Source organism: Leopardus geoffroyi, chromosome D4 (assembly GCF_018350155.1).
Source record: "Leopardus geoffroyi isolate Oge1 chromosome D4, O.geoffroyi_Oge1_pat1.0, whole genome shotgun sequence".
Classification (NCBI taxonomy): Eukaryota; Metazoa; Chordata; class Mammalia; order Carnivora; family Felidae; genus Leopardus; species Leopardus geoffroyi.
Window position 1 is genome coordinate 23,168,946 of NC_059342.1, and position 23,885 is coordinate 23,192,830.

At 43.3% G+C, this 23,885-nt stretch overlaps 1 protein-coding gene and 1 long non-coding RNA gene across 2 annotated transcripts; both read left to right on the top strand.

The window, feature by feature from the left end:
- Positions 1-1,294: 1,294 nt before the first annotated feature.
- On the top strand, positions 1,295-6,206 carry LOC123593117. Its single transcript, XR_006710134.1, has 2 exons — positions 1,295-2,069; positions 6,075-6,206. It is a non-coding gene; the product is annotated as an uncharacterized LOC123593117 (long non-coding RNA).
- A 12,383-nt stretch (positions 6,207-18,589) lies between these two features.
- LOC123592857 (spermatogenesis-associated protein 31D1-like) lies at positions 18,590-23,334 on the top strand. Its single transcript, XM_045468266.1, has 2 exons — positions 18,590-18,753; positions 19,037-23,334. The coding sequence occupies exons 1-2, from the start codon at positions 18,737-18,739 to the stop codon at positions 23,292-23,294; spliced, it is 4,275 nt and encodes a 1,424-aa protein (XP_045324222.1). The 5' UTR covers positions 18,590-18,736; the 3' UTR covers positions 23,295-23,334.
- The last annotated feature ends 551 nt before the right edge of the window (positions 23,335-23,885 follow it).

The window sequence follows — 23,885 nt, forward strand, 5'->3', positions numbered from 1 at the left end:
ACTTGGGGGCAACCAAGATGTCTTTCAGTAGGTGAATGGATAAATCAACCATGGTACATCCATACAATGGAATATTTTTCAACACTAAAAAATATGAACTATCAAATCATGAAGAGACATGGAAAAAACTTAAATGCCAACCTAGTAACCAAGTAAACCAAGTAACCAAGTAAAAAAAGCCAACCTGGAAAGGCTACATGCATACTGTATGATTCAACCTATATGACATTATGGAAAAGGCAAAACTGTAAAAACACTGCAAACCTTAGTGGTTGCCAGAGAATGTTGAGGGTGGTAAGATATGTATAGGTTGAACACAGATAATTTTTACAGCACTTAAAATATTCCTTATGATGCAGTAATAATAGGTACATGTCATTATACGTTTGTCCAAATCTGTAGTATGATAGCTTTAAAATTTTTTTTTCAAATAGTTCTTACATATGTGTTATCACAGCGTTGACATGTATCGATTGTTATTATTATTTTTATTTAATTTACATGCCTCTTAGCATATGGCATATGGTGTTTGTCTGCAGTAAAGTTGTTATTGTCTAAAAGTTTTGTGTCATATAAGGATATCCCTTCCTGGTCCTTTTGCTAGAGAGAGAGTAGGTTTCTTTTGGGGCTTTTTTTTTTTTTTCTTTTTTTTTCTTTCTTCCAGTCTGTACCCTTTGGCATTTTCTGGCTTTCAGATTTTTCGGTGCCAAATTTAGGATATGAGGTGATGAGAAAACCGGGGGAACTCACATTCACATCCTTACTTCACATCCATCCTTCCATCATCACATCTTTTCCCTACTTTTCAGAGTGCTTCTATATTTGTTTTATATAAAAGACATTCAAGTTTCTTTAGTTCTACATAGCAGCTCCATATTCTCAGAAATGGAAGCCCACCGTGTCTATTCCAATAGTTCTTTTCTTTTTTTTTTTAACTCCTTCTTAAAAGATAATACCGATCCTTAATCTAGTATCGACCAACAAAGTATATATGAAGATAGATTTCTTTTATTGTGTACTTGGGAGTTGACTGAGCCCATATCTAGCTGCAAGATGGGTAGATATACTGAATTTCTAGTATAAATTCTAGTGTCTAGATTGTAGGAATTTACCAAGTTGGGTTTTTAAAATTTTTTTTTAATGTTTATTTATTTTTGAGAGAGAGACAGAGACAAAGACAGAGAGACAGAGAGACAGAGTGTGAATGGGGGAGGGGTAGAGAGAGAGGTAGACAGAATCTGAAGCAAGTTCCAGGCTCGGAGCTGTCAGCACAGAACCCAATGTGAGGCTTGAACTCATGAACTGCAAGATTATGACTTGAGCCGAAGTTGGACACTCAACTGACTGAGCCACCCAGGTGCCTCCTAAGTTGGTTGCTTTAGCTAAACTATGATAGTATTGCCTCTTAGCCCCACATTTGATTCTCTGGCAATCTGAGTTAATAGAGTATTTATTAGTTTCCTAAAAGAAACTTTTAAAGTCTCTTCCAGTCTCTTCTCCCTACCATATAAAACTATGAATCATGCCACCAGGATGTAATATGTGACTTCTGATCCTCGTGTATGCTTTGACTTCTCTGTCCTCTTATATTTTAGGTGCTGCAGGATGTAAAAAGATGTTAAGAAGTTTAAGAAGGGGAAGTGGAAAGGGTATTATGACTATATCGTATCTCCTTCCAGTCAGTTCAGAAATATCTAGATCTATATCTATCTATCTATCTATCTATCTATCTATTTTTTTTCTCCTGGTTGGATGTAGGCATGTTTCTCCAAGCAAGAGGGTCAGACTGAATGAGAAAGAAACTTTTTTATTCTCTATGTGGGCCATCCTTGTTTTCAGAGTGATGCATGGATCAGTCATTACTTGCTCTGCTCATTTCAGTTTCATTGGTTTAATTGTTAAAGGAAATTCCCCCCAAATTTAGATGGTAGTCAGTTTTAAATGTTACTGTATTTAATCTCTTTCTTTGGTTCCTTATAGGCATTTTAGGAGAAGGGAGTGGCAGCCGGCCGAATGCCACTTGGAACTAAAATCTCCCAGACTAAGCTAGTCTTAAAGGAAATTTAAAAGTAAGTCTAAGTGCAAACATGTTTTTAAAAATTGAAGTGAATGATTTAAGTCACTAAAATAATCTCCTCATTTAAAAATCAGGGACATACAAAAATAATTTTATTGTCTGAGTTTTTAAACCTTTTCAAATCTGTGAATCAAGCTCCTCTTGGTATTTGAATAGGTGCCATCTGCTGATCTGTAACAGAGCCAGTTTTTGCATTTGGGCCTAAATTTAATACTTAATTCCAATAGATGAAACATGCAGATCATTATAAGCAATGAAGCATTTGCAGGTTTTTAATTTAATACTTTCCTAACACTTAATTTATTAGTAGTAATTTACCTAGAGTCTTTAAAGGTACTTGTTATTAATTACCTATACTATTATGTCAGTTAAATAAGAAAATTACTTAAATAAGCTAAAGGTAGGTATCGGTTAGTTATAGATGCATTAAAAATTTTTTGGGGGCGCCTGGGTGGCGCAGTCGGTTAAGCCTCCGACTTCAGCCAGGTCACGATCTCACGGTCCGTGAGTTCGAGCCCTGCGTCTGGCTCTGGGCTGATGGCTCAGAGCCTGGAGCCTGTTTCCGATTCTGTGTCTCCCTCTCTCTCTGCCCCTCCCCCGTTCATGCTCTGTCTCTCTCTGTCCCAAAAATAAATAAACGTTGAAAAAAAAATTTAAAAAAAAAAATTTTTTTTTTGAAAATTCCCATATTTAGAAATTTCAAATAGCAACCAGAAGCTTAGAACGCTAAGTATGTAATTCAGCTGAGGGTTTTTACTGATTTGGATTGAGCTTGGTGAAGCTCGTTCATGTGTCTTTGGTCAGCTGTGAACTGGTATGTGACTTTGCTAACCTTGACCTGTTCTCTCATGTCTGGGTCATTAGACTTACCTCCGTTCCATGTGTGCCATTCTCCAGTAGGCTAGCCCAGGCATGTTCTTGTGGTGAAAGGGGTGTGGAGAGCAAGTGCAGAAAATGTACTATATCTTTGGAGGCTTAGGTTTGGAACTGCCAAAATATCACTTCCTTTCACAAGTCACAAAGGTTGACAGAATAGACTGTAGCTATTGATGAACTGCAAAGTAACAACTGAAAGGTTATAGATACAGGGAGGGGTGAATAATCATGGCCACGGATTCAATCTGCTATTTTCGAAACGGACGGAATTGGGATCAGGACCCTGTTTTGTGCCTCCAGACTGGGTTTCTTTTTATGTTACAAACTGTTCTTCCTATTTACCTATATGATAAATTTGAATGTTCATTGGGAAAAAAACATTTGTGACTTAGTGTATGTCTTGGTCCTCAAGTACTGATCTAGAAAGCTGTGATACAATCGTATTCTCTTTATCTATTGAGTACTAAGGTACTTCTTCACAAAATCAGTGTTAGAGGATCTGAAGAAAATAGATTTTATATACTTGGAAATGTCTGATGTTTTCCAAATGTTATCAGTACAGTGAAACTTTGGAAGGTTAAGAAGAATTATTTCACATTGCTTTACCCATTTATTTCATTTGACTATAAATCTCAGGGAACTAGAGTGATAATATTGGAATTGGATTACTCCGGTTATCATGGTCTTAATTTCACTTTACATCCTCTATCCTAGAAAAAAGTTATTACTATCTAGAAGTGATTTCTTTTGGAAAGCAAGTTACAGGGTCAGATATAAAACTTCAAGGTGTGTTTTACCTCATGTTGAAATTTTTATTACAGACCACTTACCCCTCGTTGTTGCCTTTGCCTTTGTGGACCGGGAGATAGATGAAAAAGAGAAAATTGTTATGAAGTTGTGGCAGCTTCAAACTGTCCTATTTGTTTGTCCCCAGATCTTTCTATGCCAGTTCCAAAATGCCCTCCTGCCAAAATTAGGCTCGGAAAAATAACTTATTTCATGTTGTGGTTTTTGGAGCAATGGTGGGGTTTGGAGATGATGGCCAAGAAAGAATTCTTGAAGATGTCTTTGGTGCAAAAAGTGATTTTAATAAAGCATGGGAACAGGACCCTTGGGCAGAAAGAGCTACGCTGGGGTTGTGAAGAGTGATGGATTATATACTGTGGAGTTGGGAGAAGTAAAGTCAAGAGGAAGTTTCTTAAAGCCATCCCCATATGCTAAAGAGGATTTACAGATTACTGGAGGCCTAGCTATTGTCAAACCTAGGTTGTTTTTCCCTCAAGCAGAGCATTATAATTAAGATAGTAGGGAGTTCCTAGAGATTAGACTATTGATAAGATTGCCTTTTTCTTGTAATATTGCTAAGATACTTGTAAACTGATACAGACTCAATCAGTTAAACCATTTGTTTTTTGTCCCTTCCTTTGTTCTTGGGCAGTCAGGAGTGCCTGAGGAATACCACACATACTCCACCTGTAGGGCGGAGGGGGGGAGGGGCGGTGGGGTAGGTTGTGGCATGTCAGCTTGCCTTATGCTCCCTCATCATTTCATATATAACACATGTTTGAAATGAGCAGGAAATGCAGCCAAGATTTGTAAATTAACAAGGAAAAAGTTATTTCTGAAAACATTTGGGAGCCAAGGAAGAGTGTTTGCCTTAAAACATTAGGGCATTCCATTTTTTAGTAAATTAAATAATTTTTTCAAAATCTCAGAAGGAACAACATTAACATTTGTTTTTCTGTATATATGAACAATTCTTATTTAAAACAATTCATTGTTGGGGCACCGGGGTAGCTCATTTGGTTAAGTGCCTAACTCTTGGTTTTAGCTCAGGTCATGATCTCGCGGCTTTGTGGGTTCAAGCCCTGCATCAGGCTCTGTGCTGGCAATGCAGAGCCTGCTTGGGATTCTTTCTCTCTCCTTCTCTCTCTGCCTCTCCCCTATTTGGGCTGTTTCTGTCTGTCTCAAAATAAATAAATAAATAAATAAATAAATAAATAAGCTTAAAAACATAAAAACTCACTGTCACAAATTAAATGAGTTGTCTAAATGTATAGGATAACTGATATTCTGATACCTGTTAAATCTTAATTTTGTATGAAATTTAATTGTGTTTCAGTTTTGCCATATGTGAGAAGGATTTCTCTTGATCCGCCACCTGCAAAATAGACAGGGATAGCTAAAGGGATCCAGAACGAGAATCAAATCTCCCCTCTTTAATATAGACCACTGTTTAGCCCTGACTTCTTGATAATTACATTGCTAGGTCTCTGCTAGATAGGGAATTATCTTGTCAAATTATCTCTGTGGATTAATATAATTCAAGGCAAGGAATATTTGCTAGGCATTGTCTGTATAAGACAAGGAGATGCTGAGGAGGATAGAGAAGATTTGCAAACTCTGGTTCCCTGACCACAGGAAACATAAAATCTAATTGAGAATAGGATTTTTTAAATGGGAGGTATAGGCATACTTCAAAGATATTGTGGGCTCAGTTCTGGACTACCGCAAAAAAGTGAGTATTGGAGTAAAACGAGACAAATAAATTTTTTTCCTTTCCCAGTGCATATAAAAGTTATCTTTGCACTATACTATAGTCTGTTAAAAGAGCAATGTATGTACCTTAATTAAACGTACTTGAATTGGTAAAAAATGCTAACTGTCATCTGAGTTTTCATCGAGTCACAATCTTTTTGCTGGTGGAGGGTCTCACCCGATGTTGATGGCTGCTGACTGAACAGGGTACTGGTTGCTAAGGGTTGGGGTGTCTGTGGCAATTTCTTAAAATAGGCAACAATGAACTTTGCTGCCTCAATTGTTTTTCTTTCATGAATGCAGTTTGATAGCGTTTTATCTACACTAGAACTTCTTTAATAATTGGAGTCAATCTTATCAAACTCTGCTACTTCTTTATCAACTAAATTTATATAATATTCTAAATGTTTTGTTGTCATTTCAACAATCTTCATAGCATCTTCACCAGGAGTAGATTCCATCTCAAGAAACAACTTAGCTGTTACAGTTTTATGAGATTGCATTAGTTCAGTCACATCTTCAGTCACATCTTCAGGCTCCACTTATAAATCTGGTTCCCTTGTTCTTTCTAACACACCCACAGGTACTTCTTCCAATGAAGTAATGAACCCCTCAAAGTCCTGAGGATTGGAACAACTTCTTCTAAATTCCTGTTCCTGTTGATATTTTGACTTCTTCCTATCAACCATGAATGATCTTAGGGACATCTAGAGTGGTGAGTCCTTTCCAGAAGGTTTTCAATTTACTTTCCCAGATCCATCAGAGGAATCCCAGTCAGTGGCAGCCGTAGCATTATGAACTGTATTTCTTAAATAGTAAGACTTGAAAGTTGAAATTGCTCCTTGATTCACGGGCTAGAGAATGATGTCTTGGCAGGCATGGAAACATTAATCTTGTCATAGATATCCATTGGAGTGATGGAATACCAGATACACTGGTCCTGGTGACCAGGTACATTGTCAATGAACGCTAATATTTTGTAAAAAATCTTTTTTTTCTGAGCAGGTCTCAGCAGTGGGCTTAAAATAATGAGTAATACAGAGAATAGGCAGAGTACATTTAACATACTTATTAAGGGCCCTAGGATCATCAGAATGGTCATAGATATCCATTGGAGTGATGGAATACCAGATACACTGGTACCTGGTGACCAGGTACATTGTCAATGAATGCTAATATTTTGTAAAAAATCTTTTTTTTCTGAGCAGGTCTCAGCAGTGGGCTTAAAATAGTGAGTAATACAGAGAATAGGCAGAGTACATTTAACATACTTATTAAGGGCCCTAGGATCATCAGAATGGTAACTCAATATTGGCTGCAAATTAATATCTCCAAAGCTAGGCATTGACTTCTCCTCTCTAGCTATGAAAGTCCTCAATGGCGTCTTCTTCCAATAGAAGGCTGTTTTGTCTATATTACAAACCTGTTGTTTAGTGTAGCCACCATCATTAATTATGTTGGCTAGATCTTGTGGATAACCTTTTGCAGCTTCTACATCAGTACTTGCTGCTCTACCTTGCACTTTTATTTTATGCAGATGGTTTCTCTCTTTAAATCTCATAAATCAACCTCTGCTAGCTTCAGACTTTTCTTTGGCAGCTTCCTCACCCCTATCAGCCTTCATAGCATTGAAGAGAGTTAGGGTCTTTTCCTGGATTAGGCTTTGGCTTTGGCTTAAAGGAATGTTGTGGCTGGTTTGATTTTCTATCCAGGCTACTTAAACTTTCTTCATATCAGCAATAAGGCTGGTGGGGTTTTGTGTGTGTGTGTGTGTGTGTGTGTGTGTGTTTGTGTGTGTGTGTGTTTACCATTTCTGTACTCACTGGAGTAGCACTTCTCATTTCTTCAAGAACTTTTCTTTTGCCTTCACAACTTGGCTAACTGGCACAAGAGGCTGAGTCTTTTTAGGCTTTCAACATCTCTGTCTCACAAGGCTTAATCATTTCTAACCTTTGATGTAAGGTGAGTGACATGGCTCTTCCCTTCACTTGAACACTGAGAGGGTTATTGTTCACTTGAACAGTATTGAACATTGTAGGGTTATGGACTGGCCCAATGTCAATATTGTTGTGTCTCAAGAAATAGGGAGGCCTGAAGAAAGGGAGAGACACATGGCATGGCTGGTTGGTGAAGTCAAAACACATACAATTTTGCCATCAACTATGGGTAGAGCTTGTGGTGCCCTAAATGCGATTCTAATAGTAATATCAAAGGTAACTGATCACACAGATCACCATAATAAATACAATAATAATGGAAAAGTCTGCCGTATTATGAAAATTAACCAAGTGCCACAGAGCCATGAAATGAGCAAATGCTGTTGGCAAACTGGCATTGATAGACTTGCTCAATGCAGGGTTGCCACAAACTTTCAATTTGTAAAAAACACGGTATTGGAGAAGTATAATAAAACAAGGTTTACCTACGTTGTTCTTGCCAGGGCCCCATTTATAGGAACTTGGATTCCTTTGGGATCTTTATAAGCAATTTATAAGGAGACAAAGGCTTATCTAGGTTAAGAATCTCACGGCTGGTTTGTTGATTTCATGATTCCCGACTGAACCCTTGGACATGAAGCCGTATGTTTTCGACCTAACTCAAAATTACACATTTTGACTTGGCCCTCATAAATTAGAGGGAAAATCTGTTCTGTCATTATGGTGTTTTGCAGCATCTTCCTGGTTGTCTCTTCCTGTCATTGTAAGGTGTAGTTATCTAGGAACTGTCAGTCTGGTAGTAAGGCCTTTCCCTTGAAATAGAGATGTTTGTTTTTGGAGGTTGCCTATTTCTTCATTGTGAGTTTTCAGCCTCCTGTGACTTTCAGGTGGGATTCAATATCAATAGACTAGATAAATCACTAGAATTATGTAGATATTAAATGTTAAGAGAGGAAAGGTGAGCTAGGGTCAACCATTAAGAGTGCAGGATATTACTGGATGAGTGGTTTCTTAAAAGGTAAGCATATCCAAGATACTGAAGAATATAACCAGTCTCATTTAGGACAAAATACATTCTTTAACCTTCAGAAAAATGTGTTTCCATTTCTTATATTTTTCTTACACATCTCCTACTTTTTTTGCATATTGAGTTGCTTTCCATATTTCCATCAGTCTTGACTTCATTTAGAAGAATTCTAATGCTTAGAAACCTTAGTCTCCAGTGAAAACTAATTGAGTAACCAATTGTGAACTGTCAGTGACATCAGAATTCCTTTTATGGCAAACTTATGAATCAATTAAGCACAGAGCATGTTATCCAAATATCCATATCCAAATATCCTTAGTTTTCTGCATTAGTCAAAAGCTCAAACCTATTTTTTGTAAGGAATGCTTCAGCATTCCGTTTGATTAGAAAAGGCCTAAATATCCAATTAATTTAATCTAGTTTATCGTCCAAGCAAAACATTAATGTTTCAGGTTCTCAAAGACCCTGAAAGCTCACTTAACAATTACCCATGGCAACTTTGAGACGGACCTAATTATTATTTTAAGTCATCTTTCTTGCTGACAAATTGCAATAGAGACAACAGAAGCTTATTTGACCTTCAGTAGACCTAAGTAGACAAAGTTTTATTTTTTAATACTGATAACTCTAAAGACATGTATATCTTATATAACCAAAACTTGTATTAGTTGAAATACCGAATATATTCCATCTGTGTTCATTTAAACGTTAATCAATTTGTTCCCCATTTTCCATTATTTTCCTGGGACACTGGTGGGGAATCTGAAGTGGGAGGTCCAAGTGGGGAGCTCTTTGCTCCTTGACCTGACGGTGGGAGTAGTTGGGAGCCAGTGGTACCTGAGGGTCGGAGGATGGTATAGGAACCAGTTGGTAGGCTGCACCCAAGGTGATGCAGAAACAGGAGGAAGGGGAAGGCTGAAGATGTGAGGTTCTGCCAAGAAACCCAGAGGCAGACAAAAGCCCAGAGGGTAGAGAAAGCGGTCTCCCAGTCCTAGAGTCTGTCAGCTTGAACAGATGAGCAGGTGCAATTTTTCTTTTTTCCACCACCAAGTGGAAATGGGGAGTCCATGTCAGGCCAGAGAAGATAGGGAAGTTCCTGAAGCAAAGGGGGTTCGGCAGCTGCTTGGGAATATTTCTTAAAGTCCCGGTCCTGAGGTAGCCTAACAAGAGACAGTTGGTTCTAATTATCATCTGCATTTTGTGGGAGCCTGCCAAATGTTTTCTCTCCCATCCCCACCGTGGGCATCAGGAGCAGGAGGAAGGTGAGCCCAAGTCCTTCTCTGTACTCTACAAGAGATGCTTGAAAATGAAAGGTTTACAAAAATGGGGACCTGGGAGGTGAGCCATGTCAAACTGTCAGAAATGGAAGCAAGTAGAGGGTCACCTTCCACTGTAGTTGGGAAACCTGTGAGTAGGACCCCTTGGAAGTCACCCAGGTCACTCCTAGGAGGATACCCCAGGGATAAGTCCTGGGCTTTTCCACCCATTTCCCAAAGGGAGAGGCTGGCCAAGACAGAAAGAGGAGAATTCCACCGATACCCAAACTGGAGGTCAGGGATCAGGTTCTGCCGACAGCCTTCAGGCATCCACTAAAGAGTAGCCTTGGCCAGGATTCATCAGTTCCTGTTCGGCCTCCGACTGAGGTTTTCCTCAAAAGGAAATTGGGATTGCACGATGCCAATGTTCCCAACTACATTGGGGGATCAGATGGGAGGAGACCAAGGATCCGGTCACCAGAGACTTGAGAATGGCAGCCTCGCTGTTCGCTGTTAACTGGCTGAAGGGTGTCCGTTAGGTGGTTTAAGAGTTTTGTTGAGGAGATAAAGAGGGGGTGCTGCCTGCTCTTTCCTTACAGATAGAAGATGTTGATATCCCAGACGAGCCCCCATAGTAAGGTTGCAGGTTTTTTTTTACCACAGTACCTGGGATTCGTTGTCTTGCCGCTTCAAAGAATGAAGAGGTGGACACAAAATGTGTAGCAGGCACAAGTTTATTAGAGTATAAGTTTAGAAAATAAGAATAGTAGGAAAACTCTCTTTATAGAGAGGGGACATTCAAAAGTGAATGCCCGCAGACTATAGGCAAAGATCTTTGTGTTTTCTTTTTTTTTTAACGTTTTTTATTTATTTTTGAGACAGAGAGAGACAGAGCATGAATGGGGGAGGGGTAGAGAGAGAGGGAGACACAGAATCGGAAGCAGGCTCCAGGCTCTGAGCCACCAGCCCAGAGCCCGACGCGGGGCTCGAACTCACGGACACGAGATCGTGACCTGAGCTGAAGTCGGACGCTTAACCGACTGTGCCACCCAGGCGCCCCAAAGATCTTTGTTTTATAAGGGTCTAGTTAGCACCCCCTTCCCTTCTCCCTCATTCCTTCTCAGGTTCTACCATTATTGACTGGACAGCTGTAGGTGCTGGGTTGTCCATTCCTGACTGGCTCAACTCCATTGTGTGAGGAATCAGGCTGGTTATACTGTCCCCTGTATGACGTAAGTTTTATGGTTTAGCTAGGTATTTTGATTGTCAAATTCCTGACGGGAACCTGAGGGGGAGTAGGTGTGTCTCTTCCATTCTTAAGAGGGACCTTAGGCCCAAGGGGGTTTGCTGTAGTCAAACACTTGCAGCATTGTTCCCAAATATGTGTTTTTCCCCATCTAGGGACCTCAGGTCCTAACCCTTCCCTCTCTGCCATTTTATCATGTTTCCCTATTATAGTGGTGCCCTTCCATTTTGGAATTAAATCCCCTTTTTCTTTCTTTCTTTCTTTCTTTCTTTCTTTCTTTCTTTCTTTCTTTCTTTCTTTCCCTTTTCTCTTTCTTCCTTCCTTCCTCCCTCCCTACTTCCCTTTCCTTCCTTCCTTCCTTCCTCCCTTCCTTCCTTCCTTCCTTCCTGTCGGTCTGCCTGTCTGCCTTTTAAATAAACTGGGTCTTCTCAGTTCTAGTAACTGTCAGATCAGGTTTAGGGAGGACATGGTCTGTGCTATTGTCACCATTTCTCTGAAGTTTACCTCAAGTTGCCTAGTTTAGGCTACCATTGAAAGCAATCAGAACTAGAATTCACATCAATAAAGGTATATCACTGAAACTTTTTTTTTCTCTCTCAAACCCTCATTTCCAGAGATAGCCAAATGAAGACTATTTTGCTTGTAAAACAAGTCTAATTTGGATTTGGTCTTGGGGCTCCTGGGTGGTTCAGTCAGTTCAGCATCCAACTTGGGCTGGGGTCATGATCTCGTGGTTCGTGGGTTAGAGCCCCGCAGCACAGAACCTGGAGGCTGCTTCAGGTTCTGTGTCTCCCTTTCTCTGCACCTCCCTCATTTGCACTCTGTCTCTCTACTCTCAAAAATAAATTAAAAAAAAGAAAAGAGATTCCAATGTGGAGCCTAGGTGACTGTGCATGTAATGGTTAGCCTATTAATATGGCTGTATCCAGAGGTTATGCAGTGTAAATTCTTACCAGAGACTCTGTATAAGGGCAGGTCAACAAGGAAGAAGGCGTGAGAAAATGAATGAGAGCTGAGGTAAGTATCCATCCCTTTCCAAATTAAGTCCCATGATTAGAGTGGAAATTTTTATTTTTGCCCCCTCTCATGGCATGAGGGAAAGATCTCCCCAAAGTCTCCCTGTGTGCTTCCAGAATGCTGACTCACTGCCAGGCTTCACAGTGGAGTATGTTCATTAGACCACAGTTTCTCAAACTTTCTGTGGTGGAGGACCAGTTTGCTTCCTCCCCTGCTCCTCCATCTACTGTGGGCTGACACTTTCATAAAATACAATGTAAATGAATCACTGAAAAAATGACACACAAAACAAAGACAAACAAAATACAAACCTGAGATTTAAATTACTAGGTTCAAATATTCTGTCAAATTGCAACAGACAAAATACATCAGTGGTAACCTAGTGTGGGGGCAGGAGGAATGAGAAGACTGAAGGATGCATGAAACCTACGGGGAAAAGCTTCTTTTTTGAATAATGAAAAAGTTCTAAAGTTGACTGCGGTGACTGAATGCACAACATTGTGAATACACTAAAAGCCACTGAATTGTACACTTTTAATGGGTGAATTGTAGGGTATGTGAATGAAGTCTCAGTAAAGTGGTCTAAAACAAAAGATTATGGGAGCTTTATTCATACTTGCCAAACCTGGGAAGCAGCCAAGGTGTCCTTCCATAGGTGAGTGGATAAATCAACTCTGGTTTCTCCAGACCGTGGATATTATCCAACGCTAAAAGGGCATAAGCCACTAAGTCATGAAAAGACATGGAAGATCCTTAAATGCATATTACTAAGTAGAAGAAGCCAATCTGAAAAGGCCACACACTGTATAATCATACGATATGAAAGTCTGGAAAAGAAACAACTCTGAAGACAGTAAAAAATCAGTGGGTGCCAGGGATAAGGGGGCAAGATGGGATGAATAGGCAGAGCACAGAGGATTTTAGGGCAGTGCAACTACTGTGTGACACTACAGTGGAGGACACATGTGATCACACATGTTCAAGCCCATAGAACGTCCAACACCAAGAGTGAACGCTAATGTAAAGTATGACTTTGAGTGATAATGATGTGTCAGTGTAGGTCCACTGATTGTAATAACTGCCCCATGCTGGTTCTGGGCGTTGATAGTGGGGGGAGGCTGTGTGTGTGTGGTAGGGAGGAAGAGGGGCATATGGCAACTCTGTACTTTCTGCCCAATTTTGCTGTGAACCTAAAACTGCTCTACAGAAAGAAAAAGAGGAGGAAACAGAAGAAAGAAGAGGAAGAAGAAGTCCCGAATACCTCACAAGGCTCAGCTCAGTTGGCACCTGTTGTAAAAATTTCTCTGGCCTTCTCTCTTCTTCCTGGGAGAAGAATTGATTACTCTGATTTCTGCATTTTCATTATGTTCTTATTCCTACTTCCTTTACTGTTCATATCACTTTTCATAGCCATTTACAAGACTCACTAAACTATGACCTGCCCAAGCGTTGAGGCGATGCCATATTTTGTTGATATTTCTATTAGAAATACTAGACTATAGAGTTCAATAAAAGTTTGGTGTGCGATGGAACGAGAGACATTTTATAGCCAGTTAGTATCTTAAATGCAGTTTAAACAGATTTTGCCCGAGAATCTGTTCTACAGGGTTTTTGGAATCCTGAAAATAGCTGTTCCCCATGTGGCTCATCCCAGGGACAGTGATGAGGATGGGAAAGAGAGAGCACTGGGGACTGGTCCTAGGAAATGGAAAACATATGAGAATCATTTTTAAAATCTTTTTTAATGTGGGGCACCTAGGTGTCTCAATCGGTTGAGCGTCCGACTTCGGCTCAGGTCATGATCTCACGGTTCATGGGTTCGACCCCCACATCGGGCTCTGTGGTGGTAGCTCAGAGCCTGGAGCCTGAATCGGATTCTGTGTCCCTCTCTCTCTGCCCCTCCCCTGCTCACCATCTGTCTCTCTGTCTCACTCTCAAAAAAAAATAAAAACATTTGAAATGTTTTTTAATGTTTGTTTTTTGAAAGAGAGAGAGAGAGAGCATGAGCAGGGGAGAGACAGAGAGAGAGGGAGACACAGAATCCTGGAGACACAATCTCCAGGCTCTGAGCTGTCAGCACAGAGCCTGATTTGGGGCTTGAACCCATGAACCACAAGATCATGACCTGAGCCAAAGTCAGATGCTTAACAGACTGAGCCACCTGGTGCCCCAAACATATGAGAATCATAAACCAATGACTTCTCCTTACTTATCTATATGGAATGTCTTCAAATACAAGCATATCATTATCCTAGAGCTTTTGGAAAATACTGCTTCTTGGACACAATCTAACCTAGCACAGTATGAACCAGACTTCTATGTGGTGACACAGGTCAGCTGGGAAGATGTCACAGCTGACATGTGAGAACACCTCACTCTACCAAAAGCCATCTCTGCTACCTCGGGATGGCTGCCTGAAATGCTCCTGTGAGAGCTTTATATTAAGGCTTAGGGGTTAGATGTATGTAAACTGTGTGAGATGTATGGCATGTTAAGCTTTGTTATTCATTTATGACTTCCTGAGAGTTGTACATAATCTAGTTCTTGAAAGCACGTTCTCAGAGGGCAATAGAAGAAACCTATAAAGACTTTGGTGCCAAGAATGAAAAGGAAAAAGTACCTAAGGGGATGATAGAATAACAACAACAAAAATTTTTTTTAGCATTTAATACACAAAGTAAATATTCGTAGCCACACAACTGCTTTAATTGTAGGACTAGGGTGACTCTTTATTTTAAGAAGTCACTTAATGTTTAAAAGAGAGGTGTTGAGAACATTGGGGATTTCATTGTCAGGGCTCTGCTATTTCCTAGCTAGGTGATCTTGAGAAGTCATTTACCCTCTCTTAGCTTCAGTTTTGTTCTTTGATAAAAGGGGCAACAGATACCTGTCCTGCTTACATCACGGGTGATTGTGAAAACTGCTTGCATCATAGGGTGATTGAGGTTGCTGCAAGTAAAATGCTTAAGTGTTGGCAAATGATTTATAATTGATGTTAGCATAGATATTGGCAAATCATTTGTATTTGACATTAGCTGTGAACCTCCCCTACTAAATATCAGTGGAGGTAATTTCAGTGCTGTCAACAACAACAACAACAACAACAAAAAACCCCCAAAACAGGTGTACCATCAATCCCTCATTCCTTTAAATTTTGAAGGCTCTTTGGGGCACCTAGGTGGCTCAGTTGGTTAAATATCCCACTTCAGCTCAGGTCATGATATCACAGTTTCCAGAGGGCCAAAAGGCATCTGAAGGGAGATTCCTTGGGGACGGAAGAAGAAGCTCCTATGCTTCTCTTTAGGAGAAAAGTAGAGAGAAAAGAGAGAGAAGGTCCATTATCCCTGAGAATGCCCCCCAACTCCCAGGTGGCATCCCTTGTGCAGGATATGTCAAAGGTTCCTGGTGTCAAAGTGACCGGAGGTGTTTCTTGAAGTTGCTATGACCACCAATCAGCCAACCAAGGACTCCTGAAGGGGGAATGCTACCATCCCCCTGCTTCCCCATTGCATTCTAGATTACAGACGGGTGCCTGTTGTAGGGACCAAAATAATGTACCCTGAAAGCAGTGCCTTAAAAGGCCATGCCTTGAAGAATATGCCCTGATGGCCATGCCTTGATTACCTAGTCTTTGATGAGCATGCTGTGGAGGCCATGCTTTAGTTTCCCGAAAAACCTAAGAGTTTTAGCCCATGAAAAACACGGGGTGAAAATTTACGGGGTGGGGGAGAGCTACCCCATTTTGTATTTTAAGTAGTTAGTAGAGGATATTGACTGAAAACAGTAAAGATAGGAATCCATCATGATCTAAGTGACATTCCAACACATATAGCCTTTACAGCCAACTTCCCTAGAAAACGGTCCCTGACTGGGTTTAAATCAATCAGGTACTGATTTGGCTGGCTCCCAGTGGAGGTCTCCCAGCCTGAAGCAGCTAGACCAGAGATGTGGAGGGGATCACATTAGACCAATGAGGAGGAAACCTCACATGAGAGTCTTAAGATGGGCAGCTGTCCTGGTTATTTAGGTGGCTGTCCCATGCCCAAGACAGACAACTTTGTATAAAGGACAAGAATAAAGAGAGGGCATCAAGTTTCTGGGTCTTATTACCACTCTAGCCAGGGTCCTAACTTCCAGCCAAAAGACAGGCTTTCTTCTCCCTGTAGAGTAGCCATGGGTTAGAGAATTGCAGCCTGAGAAATCGATATGAAAGTGTTCCATCCAATAAGACCATATTTCTCAAAAAGCCCCTGAAATAAGAGTAAAGGAAGAAAAGAGAGAGTATACTCACTGAATTTGCACCGGCTCAGAGTCCCAATGAAAAGACTCAATGTGCCATGCTGGGGACCAAATGATGAAGTTTTGAGGTGATGGTGGGGGGATGGTCTGGAGCCGATGGCCAAGAAAGAATTCTTGAAGACGTCTTTGGTACAAAAAGGTGGTTTTATTAAAGCACAGGGACAGGACCCATGGGCAGAAAGAGCTGGACTATAAGTGTTGGGGGATACTTTTATGGAGTAGGGGGAGACAAAGTCAAGAGAGAGTTCCTAAAGGGATTTTCATAGTCTAAAGACTCAGATAATTGGAGGCCTGGCTATAGTCAGGATAAGGTTGTTTTTCCCTCAGGCAAAGCATTAACATTAAGACAGTAGGGGGTTCCTGGACATTAGGCTGTTGACAGGATTGCCTTTTTCTGGTGAACTGGTGGAGACTCTATCAGTTCAGCCATTTGTTTTTTTTCCTTTCTTGGTTTTGAGTAGCCTGGAGTTATCTAAGGAATATCACACATTGCCCACAGTTGGCAGGTAGGGGATTGTGTGCTAGCTTGTGCTTGGCCCCTCAGCCAGCCTCATGCTCCCTCGTCAATATGATGAAAAGATGAGGTAGGAAAACAGGATGGCAGGGTAGGGCAGAGGGACCTGCAGGAGGAGAGGTGGAGGGACCTTCTGGGCTGGTAGGTGGGGGAGGGGCTTTGGGCACACCCTCTCCAATTGTCCCCTCCCCGCACCCTCAGAAACCTTTTGTGACTTTTCAGTGCTCTGTGATGTAAGCCTGGAGAGTTATATAGTCAGGCATCGGCACACTCGGAGCTCAGTTACCTGTAAGCAGCCTTGCGATTCAGTTACCTATAGGCAGCTTTGTGATGCTCTCATTTCAGAATAGTGCTACTGAACCATGTTGTGCTTTGGCTCAACATGCTTCGAGACTGACCCCAACTTCACCTTCTTGTATGGGTTGGGGTTGCTTCTTCTGTTCCTGTGCTACCTGATGGGGATTCCATTTCCAACTGGGAACACCAAACCCATCCAAAAGGTAAGGAATCCTGGGGGAGTCCTGAACAGACATTCGTATTGTTTCTACTTCTAGTCCCAAATTTTAAAATGAGTTTGGTAGGATTAGACACAACTAAAATGGGAAGTCTAAAAGAAGAGACATTCACTCCTCTAGGAAGAGAGTACTGGCAGGGCTAAGGGTTAAGAAAGTACTAACTAAGGTTTAGTACTTATCTGGCTGTGGTGGCGGGTCTTGGATAAAATCCCAAACATAAGGATTCTGTAGTCTTAGTTTGGGTTTAGAGAGTATGGGATGTGTGTAAGAGAACAAGGTTCCCCAGCACTTGATCATGGGTCACCTTCTCCTGTAAGATTTCACTCGACCGAGCCTTCATGTTGGGCTGATCAGAAGAAGAGTGCTAAGCCTCTGAGACACACTGAGCAGAGACTAGGGTCCAAGCTCTGTCCCAGGATACAGGGTCCTACCTGATGGAGCACTGATGTGACTGTTGGTCCTCAGTTTGTTTTTTTCCCTAAAGTTAGAAAGTATACACATGCGCGCGCGCACACACACACACACACACACACACACACACACACAGAGGGTGGCCCCAGGGGGAGCAGAGAGAGGGAGAGAGAGAATCCCAAGCGGTCTCTGCTCTGACAGCACAGATGGGGACCTTGAATTCACTGGAGACCAGTGAACAGAGATCATGACCTGAGCCGAAATCAAGTGTCAAACGCTTAACTGTCTGAGCCACCCAGGCACCCCAAGAATGTCTCCCATTTCTGAGAGCAGAGTGAGAGATGAGTCCCAGGCTCCTCATTCTTTCATTTTCATTCTTGCGTCAGGGCAGAGCCAAGAGGAGGAGGAAAGGCAGTACACTGAAAGGTAAGGTTCTGCTTGTTCCACATGAGCTCTCCAAGGGTGACCCTTCCTGTCCTTCCCATGAGGTTCCAGTTCCATGATTTCTGCGGATATCAGCTACTAGACACAGTGCCCCTCTGAAAATGGAGGCCTCAGAACACTCAGAACTGGAGGCCCTTAGATTCCTTGCTCTGCCCAACCCTGAGTGTGGAGCCATGGTGGACCTGGGCAATCAATGGTTGTTGCCCAGTGGTGGCCGTGTGAGATGTCAGGAGTCAGAACTTCTGTCTCCTGATTTTGTGTAAGACCTGTGACATCACGGATACTCAGGATTCCTCCCTGAGGTAACCACGGCCTTCTGTGCTTCACAGAGGTGGTTTGAGCATCACATGATGTAATGTAAATGAAACACTTTAATGCTATATACCATGTGTCACATCATTGACCATTTGACCTCATCTACCGATTATTGGGGCATTCAGAATCTAATATCGCAAGGGTGTCTCACAAAGGGACTCCTGTATAATACCTGTGTTTCTACCTTCACTACATATAACCCACTCTCCTGGTTTCTCAGGTTGGAAATGCCTTCAGAGAGAAGAGGAAGAGAGAAGGAAGCTGATGAGTAATATAAGGAGGTGACTACTCTTTCCCCTTCTATCCTGATCCCTCCTAGAGCATGATTTATGCAATTGTATGAATTCAGTGCAACCTGCCAGTCATGGGAGGGGGGTAGCCATAGGAATGGGTACGTGAATGTGGGCCCTGGGGTGAAGGTTACTGAGTGTACTATGAAGTCATAAATGTGGGGCATTGTGAAGGAGCAGCAGGCTTCAGGTGGTTCCTCCCTTGGCAGGTCAGCAGGTGCTCCTTCCCTTGTTCTGGCCCTGGCTGCAGCTTTGTACCTCCTGTCTCCTGCAGCCCCCTAGGCCGGCAACGTGATACAATCCACTTTCGTCAACTGTTATGTCCAGACCCCTTCTGTGAGGTGTGTAATAACACAACTGCTGAGATCAATCGGATGCTATACCCAGAGGCCCTCGAAGATGCTACTTCCTTGGGTTCCACAGCTCCTGCGACTGACTCATTGTTCACTTCATCCCCTGCCTTCTCAGCAGACCCTCCAGGAGACCTAATATCAGCTTCTCTGCCTGAGCCTTCCCTGCCACTTGCCTCCACCTTCCCACCTAACCCAGTGACCCCCTTGGCTGACTGTGTTCCACTCTCACCACCGGATCACTCTTTGCCACCACAGCCTTGTCCTCCCTTGGAATCTGTTTTCCCTGAGGACCATTTCCCAGCCCAACCCCTTGCCGTTTCCCCTCTCCCACCATGTGATGCTCAGACAGTGGACCCTGTTGTTCAATTAGAGGCCAAATTGTCTCTAAATATCATCTCTCTTGACTCCACCGTTTCCCAAGATGTCAACTCCTTATCGGAGTTGTCCCAGACAAAGAATCCCACTGAGACCTGTGCTTGTCATCATGCACCACCAACCCTGTCTGTTTCACCACCACCAGACAGCACTTTAACTGTGGCTCAATCTAAATCAATTTCCATCACCTTGAAGCCTGTTCCGGAGAACTCATCTCCAGATGGCCCTGTTGGATTGTCCACTCATATCCCAACAACCACAGGCATTTACCATGCAAGCTGGTGTGTCTCAGACTTCTCTTGGTGGAAAACTCATGCCAAAGACTTCTTCCCTTCTACCTTGGCTCAATGTGATTTCAGCCAAGAGATTCTTGCCCTCCGTTCTGAGGCTTCTTCCAGGGGAGACCCTGTGGCCTACGTTGTAGAGCCTGGTAACCTGTCTTTCCTCAGCCCCGAAGTCCTGGTACTTCTGGAGAAACAAGTCCAAAAGAGGAGTGATTTCTTGATATGGAAGGGAAAGAAGGGTTCTTTTCCAAAACAACTCAGGCCAGACTACACACTAAATTCTTTGGGAAAAATGTCAGAGTCAGTTGCTGCCCAGCCTGACTTGGCAGCCTCCCTTCCTTTCTGGAACAGCAAAGACAAATCAAAGGAGCTGCATGTGCATCAGCAGCCCCCCTATCCTACAACCTTGGTAGAGGTCCATTTACAGCAAACACCTTTGCAGCTCTTCTGGGGTCTCCCAACTCTGCATACTGAGTCTTTGCCCTCTGTTGCCCATGTCTCAGAGGATTGTTCCTCAACCTTTATTTTCAATAGAATCTCTACCTCCACAGACCAGGAATCCCCAGGACTTCCCCCTCCACTTCCTCAGGCCCTGCCTAAGATCCAGCCTCAATCCCTGCCTCAACCCCAGCCTCAACCCCAGCCCCTGCCTCCCACTCAAGTCCAGCCTGAGACCTACCTTCAATCCCCACTCCCAATCCTGCCATCTAGTCCTCTACCCCAGATTAAGAGCTGTGGAGTATGTTTTCATAGACCCCAGAATGAATTGGAGTCTCTCATCCCCTCTGAAATTCAAGACCTAGAATGGAATGTTTTGCAGAAGCAACAGGCAAGTTTGTGGGGTTTACCCGCTGTGGTTCAAAGATCCCATGAGGCCTTTTGTCCTTCGGCTCCTAACCTGTCTAACCGCCGGGCCATCCAGGCCCATGGTGCAGTCTCTATCCTTCCTGGACAGTTTCCTCTCAGTGATGAGCTTCGTAAGAAACTAGAGCATCACCTCCGAAAGAGGCTCATCCAGCACCGGTGGGGCCTTCCCCGCAGGATCCATGAGTCTCTATCACTGATGAGGCCTCCGAAGAATTTTTCAAACATGCCTGAGATGGGGCACTATCGTAGACTCCAACAGACCTCTAAGAGTCAGAGTAGCAACACTCTAAATGTTGGGTTGAGCCCACCTGAAAGCTTCCATGAGGGGGACTCAGAAATGCTTCAGCTAGAGGACCCCTTTGGGAAGGATCTGGGAAACAACCCAGAGAATGGGCCAAAAGATCATCTGTTGAGTGACCCAGAGAGCTCTTCAGATAAGGATATGGGGTATGATGCTGAGGAAGAACTTATGAGCCCATCCGAGAATACATCAAGGGCATCTGTGGAGAGACTAGGCCAAAGGCAACTTGAAAATGTCCTCAGAATACATCTGAGCAAAAAGTTGGAGGAAATCAATGAGGGTCAGCTCCCCGGGACCGTGCATAGTTCATGGCACACTATGAATCGGACGTTGCTTCATCCTGAGAAATCCCACACTGAAATACAACAGAGAGTTCGGCCACCATCAGTGGGTGGGGAATATTGCCTGAATACCTCCCGGGAGCTTTCCTTCATTGAATCTAATGCACAGCAGATGCTGGAGTCCCATATTAAACAATTCCATCATAGAATGGTAGAGGGCGTTCCCCCTAAGGAACTTGAATCCATAGCTATCTTTAAATTGAAAGAGGCCCCATCCCAGTCCTTCTCCCATTCGGACCTTCCCTGCTCAACCAACCTGATTTCAGAGGCCAACTCTAAATCTGGGGACTTCAAGTCCCTTAGAGGAAGCTCTAAATCTCTCCATGGAGACAAAGTGGGAACAGCAAATTCAGCCCCCATCCTGGATCATTCTCTCCCTGCCACCTCAACTGTGGGCAAGGAAGGACAGGGAATCCCAGCAAAATCACCGCGTCCTATCAACCATGGGCTTGCAGAAAAAGTTCAGAAAATGAAGGATGGCAGACAGACTCTTCAACCTATCAGACATAGCAGCATAGGCAAAGCAAGCCAGACACAGACTGTGCCAGACAACAGAATGCCCTCAAAGCAGCCCGCAAGGCAAGCTGGCACCAGGCGTGAGCCAAAGGATAAGACCGTAAATCCCAGCGATAGAGTCAAGATGCAACAGGGCAAAATGGTAGTGAATCCAGAACCTGTTTCTGTGCCCAAAGTGTCCAGGGAGTTATTCAGGGCTGAGGAGCTAGATGGGCGTCAATCAAAACCTAGAGATAGCTTGACAACCAGCCAGCCAGGAAGCCCCCAAATGATAAATGTGAATGCAAATAAGGACAAACGTACCATGACTATTAAAAGCCACCCACCAAACACATCAATTCCCCAAGATCCTAATTTAACAGAATGCCTGTATAAGGAAGTAAAGCTTAAATTGGAGCAAAGACAGCAGAGCTGGGCCCAGAGCAAAGACAACGACCTGCCCCCCTCGACTTCCAAGGCCTCCCTGACTCATGACCAGGAGGACTCCACTGGGGACATGGGAGCTTCCCAGGTGCTTCACGTCCGTGTGCAGGACACAGGAATTAGTACGGAACAGCAGCAGGATACGTGGGTCCCTAAGCATGTCTTAAGGAAGCACCAGCACAAGAATCTCCCACCAGCTACAGAGACAGTGAGCCCTCCGTGTTCCAAAGCACAAGAGTTTGGTGGAGGGGATGCAGGGTTGGGGACATCCCAGCCTATAAGGAAGAGTTGCCCTCCTCGGGACGTGGCACTCGCGGAGAAGCCTGGGAGCCAATCCTCCCGCACCCTATCACAGAAGGGTCAGCCTCCCTGTGATGAAAGCCTTTTTAGAAAAAAAGTGAAGGCTATTTTACAATGGCTGAATCCTGGCAGAAAGTGCAAAAGACAAGAAAACTCCCAGGAAAAGGGCATCCTGCCATGTGTGCAAAGCAGAGGCATGGTTCAAGGTAGAGCTGCCTTTACTGGGAGGACCGAAGCTCAGAAACTCAGGGAAGATGTTGGGAAGTTCTTAGAAGAGAAGCTGGGGCACCGGCATGCTACAGATAGCGCCTGTCCTCAACAGCCCCTTCTGTCCTCAGCCAAGTTTGGGAAACCTCGGAAGGAAGCACAAGTGCAGGCCCAGGCACAGCCTGCCCAGGGGCCTCCTCTCAGCTACAGGGCTCCCTCCTGTAAAGAGAGAAATACCAAGTCCTGTCACCAAGAAGCTGTCTTTGTGGGCCACAGCCATTCTCCAAGTATTAGACAGATCAGGGACAAGGGCAGACACCCCCAGGAAGCTGTGGCCCTTAAGGGCCAGCTGTTGTGTCAGAACCATCGCCTGTCTGTGCCCCACAGGGAGCCTGTGCCCCACCCACACTGCACCTGCAGGCATCAAGCTGGCCAGGGGCCTCCAGCCACTCTCACCACTGCTGAAGGCACGGTATTCGGAGATCTGTGTCTATCACTGAGACAGAAAACCCTTCTCCAGAATTTCCAGAGGGGGAAATTTCCCAGTCCGAATCCCACAAAATAATCCCTTTGATTCCCCCCAGTAAACATTTCTCTAACAGTGATATCTGTTTTGTGTACTGTGTTGGTTCAATGTGACCAGTCCCCCTGTTGAGGGGGATCTCTTGGGGGACCATGAAGTCCAAGCCCATTTCCTCTCTGATGAAATTTGAGGAGATGGGCTCTGTTCTCCTGCCTCTTAGCAGCTCTCTCCTTTACCCTCATTGAACAATTTATACCTTTTAGAGTAAGTCTTCTCTATCTGAGGAGGATCAAAGACAGGTATAGTTTTCAGAACATAATGATTAAGCCACTGTTTCCTTCTTGCCTGCTAGTGTTACAGTGGCTTCCAGTTACCAGAGATTCCCACAGGTGGGTGAACTCTGAATGGGAGTGTTTGGGCTGGTTGGGGTACGGTCTAGGAACAGCATAGATGCTGCTTAAGCATCTGTCGTGTGGGTCATGTTAAACTTGACATGGGGGTTTCCTACTGGAAGCTGTCAAGCTTGGCACCCCCTTTTGGAGAAGGGGACCTTGGTTCCTTCCTTCCTTCTATCCACACTTGATGGCAATATACAAGATCTTGCCTTTAGTGTGGACAGTTCTGCCATTACGA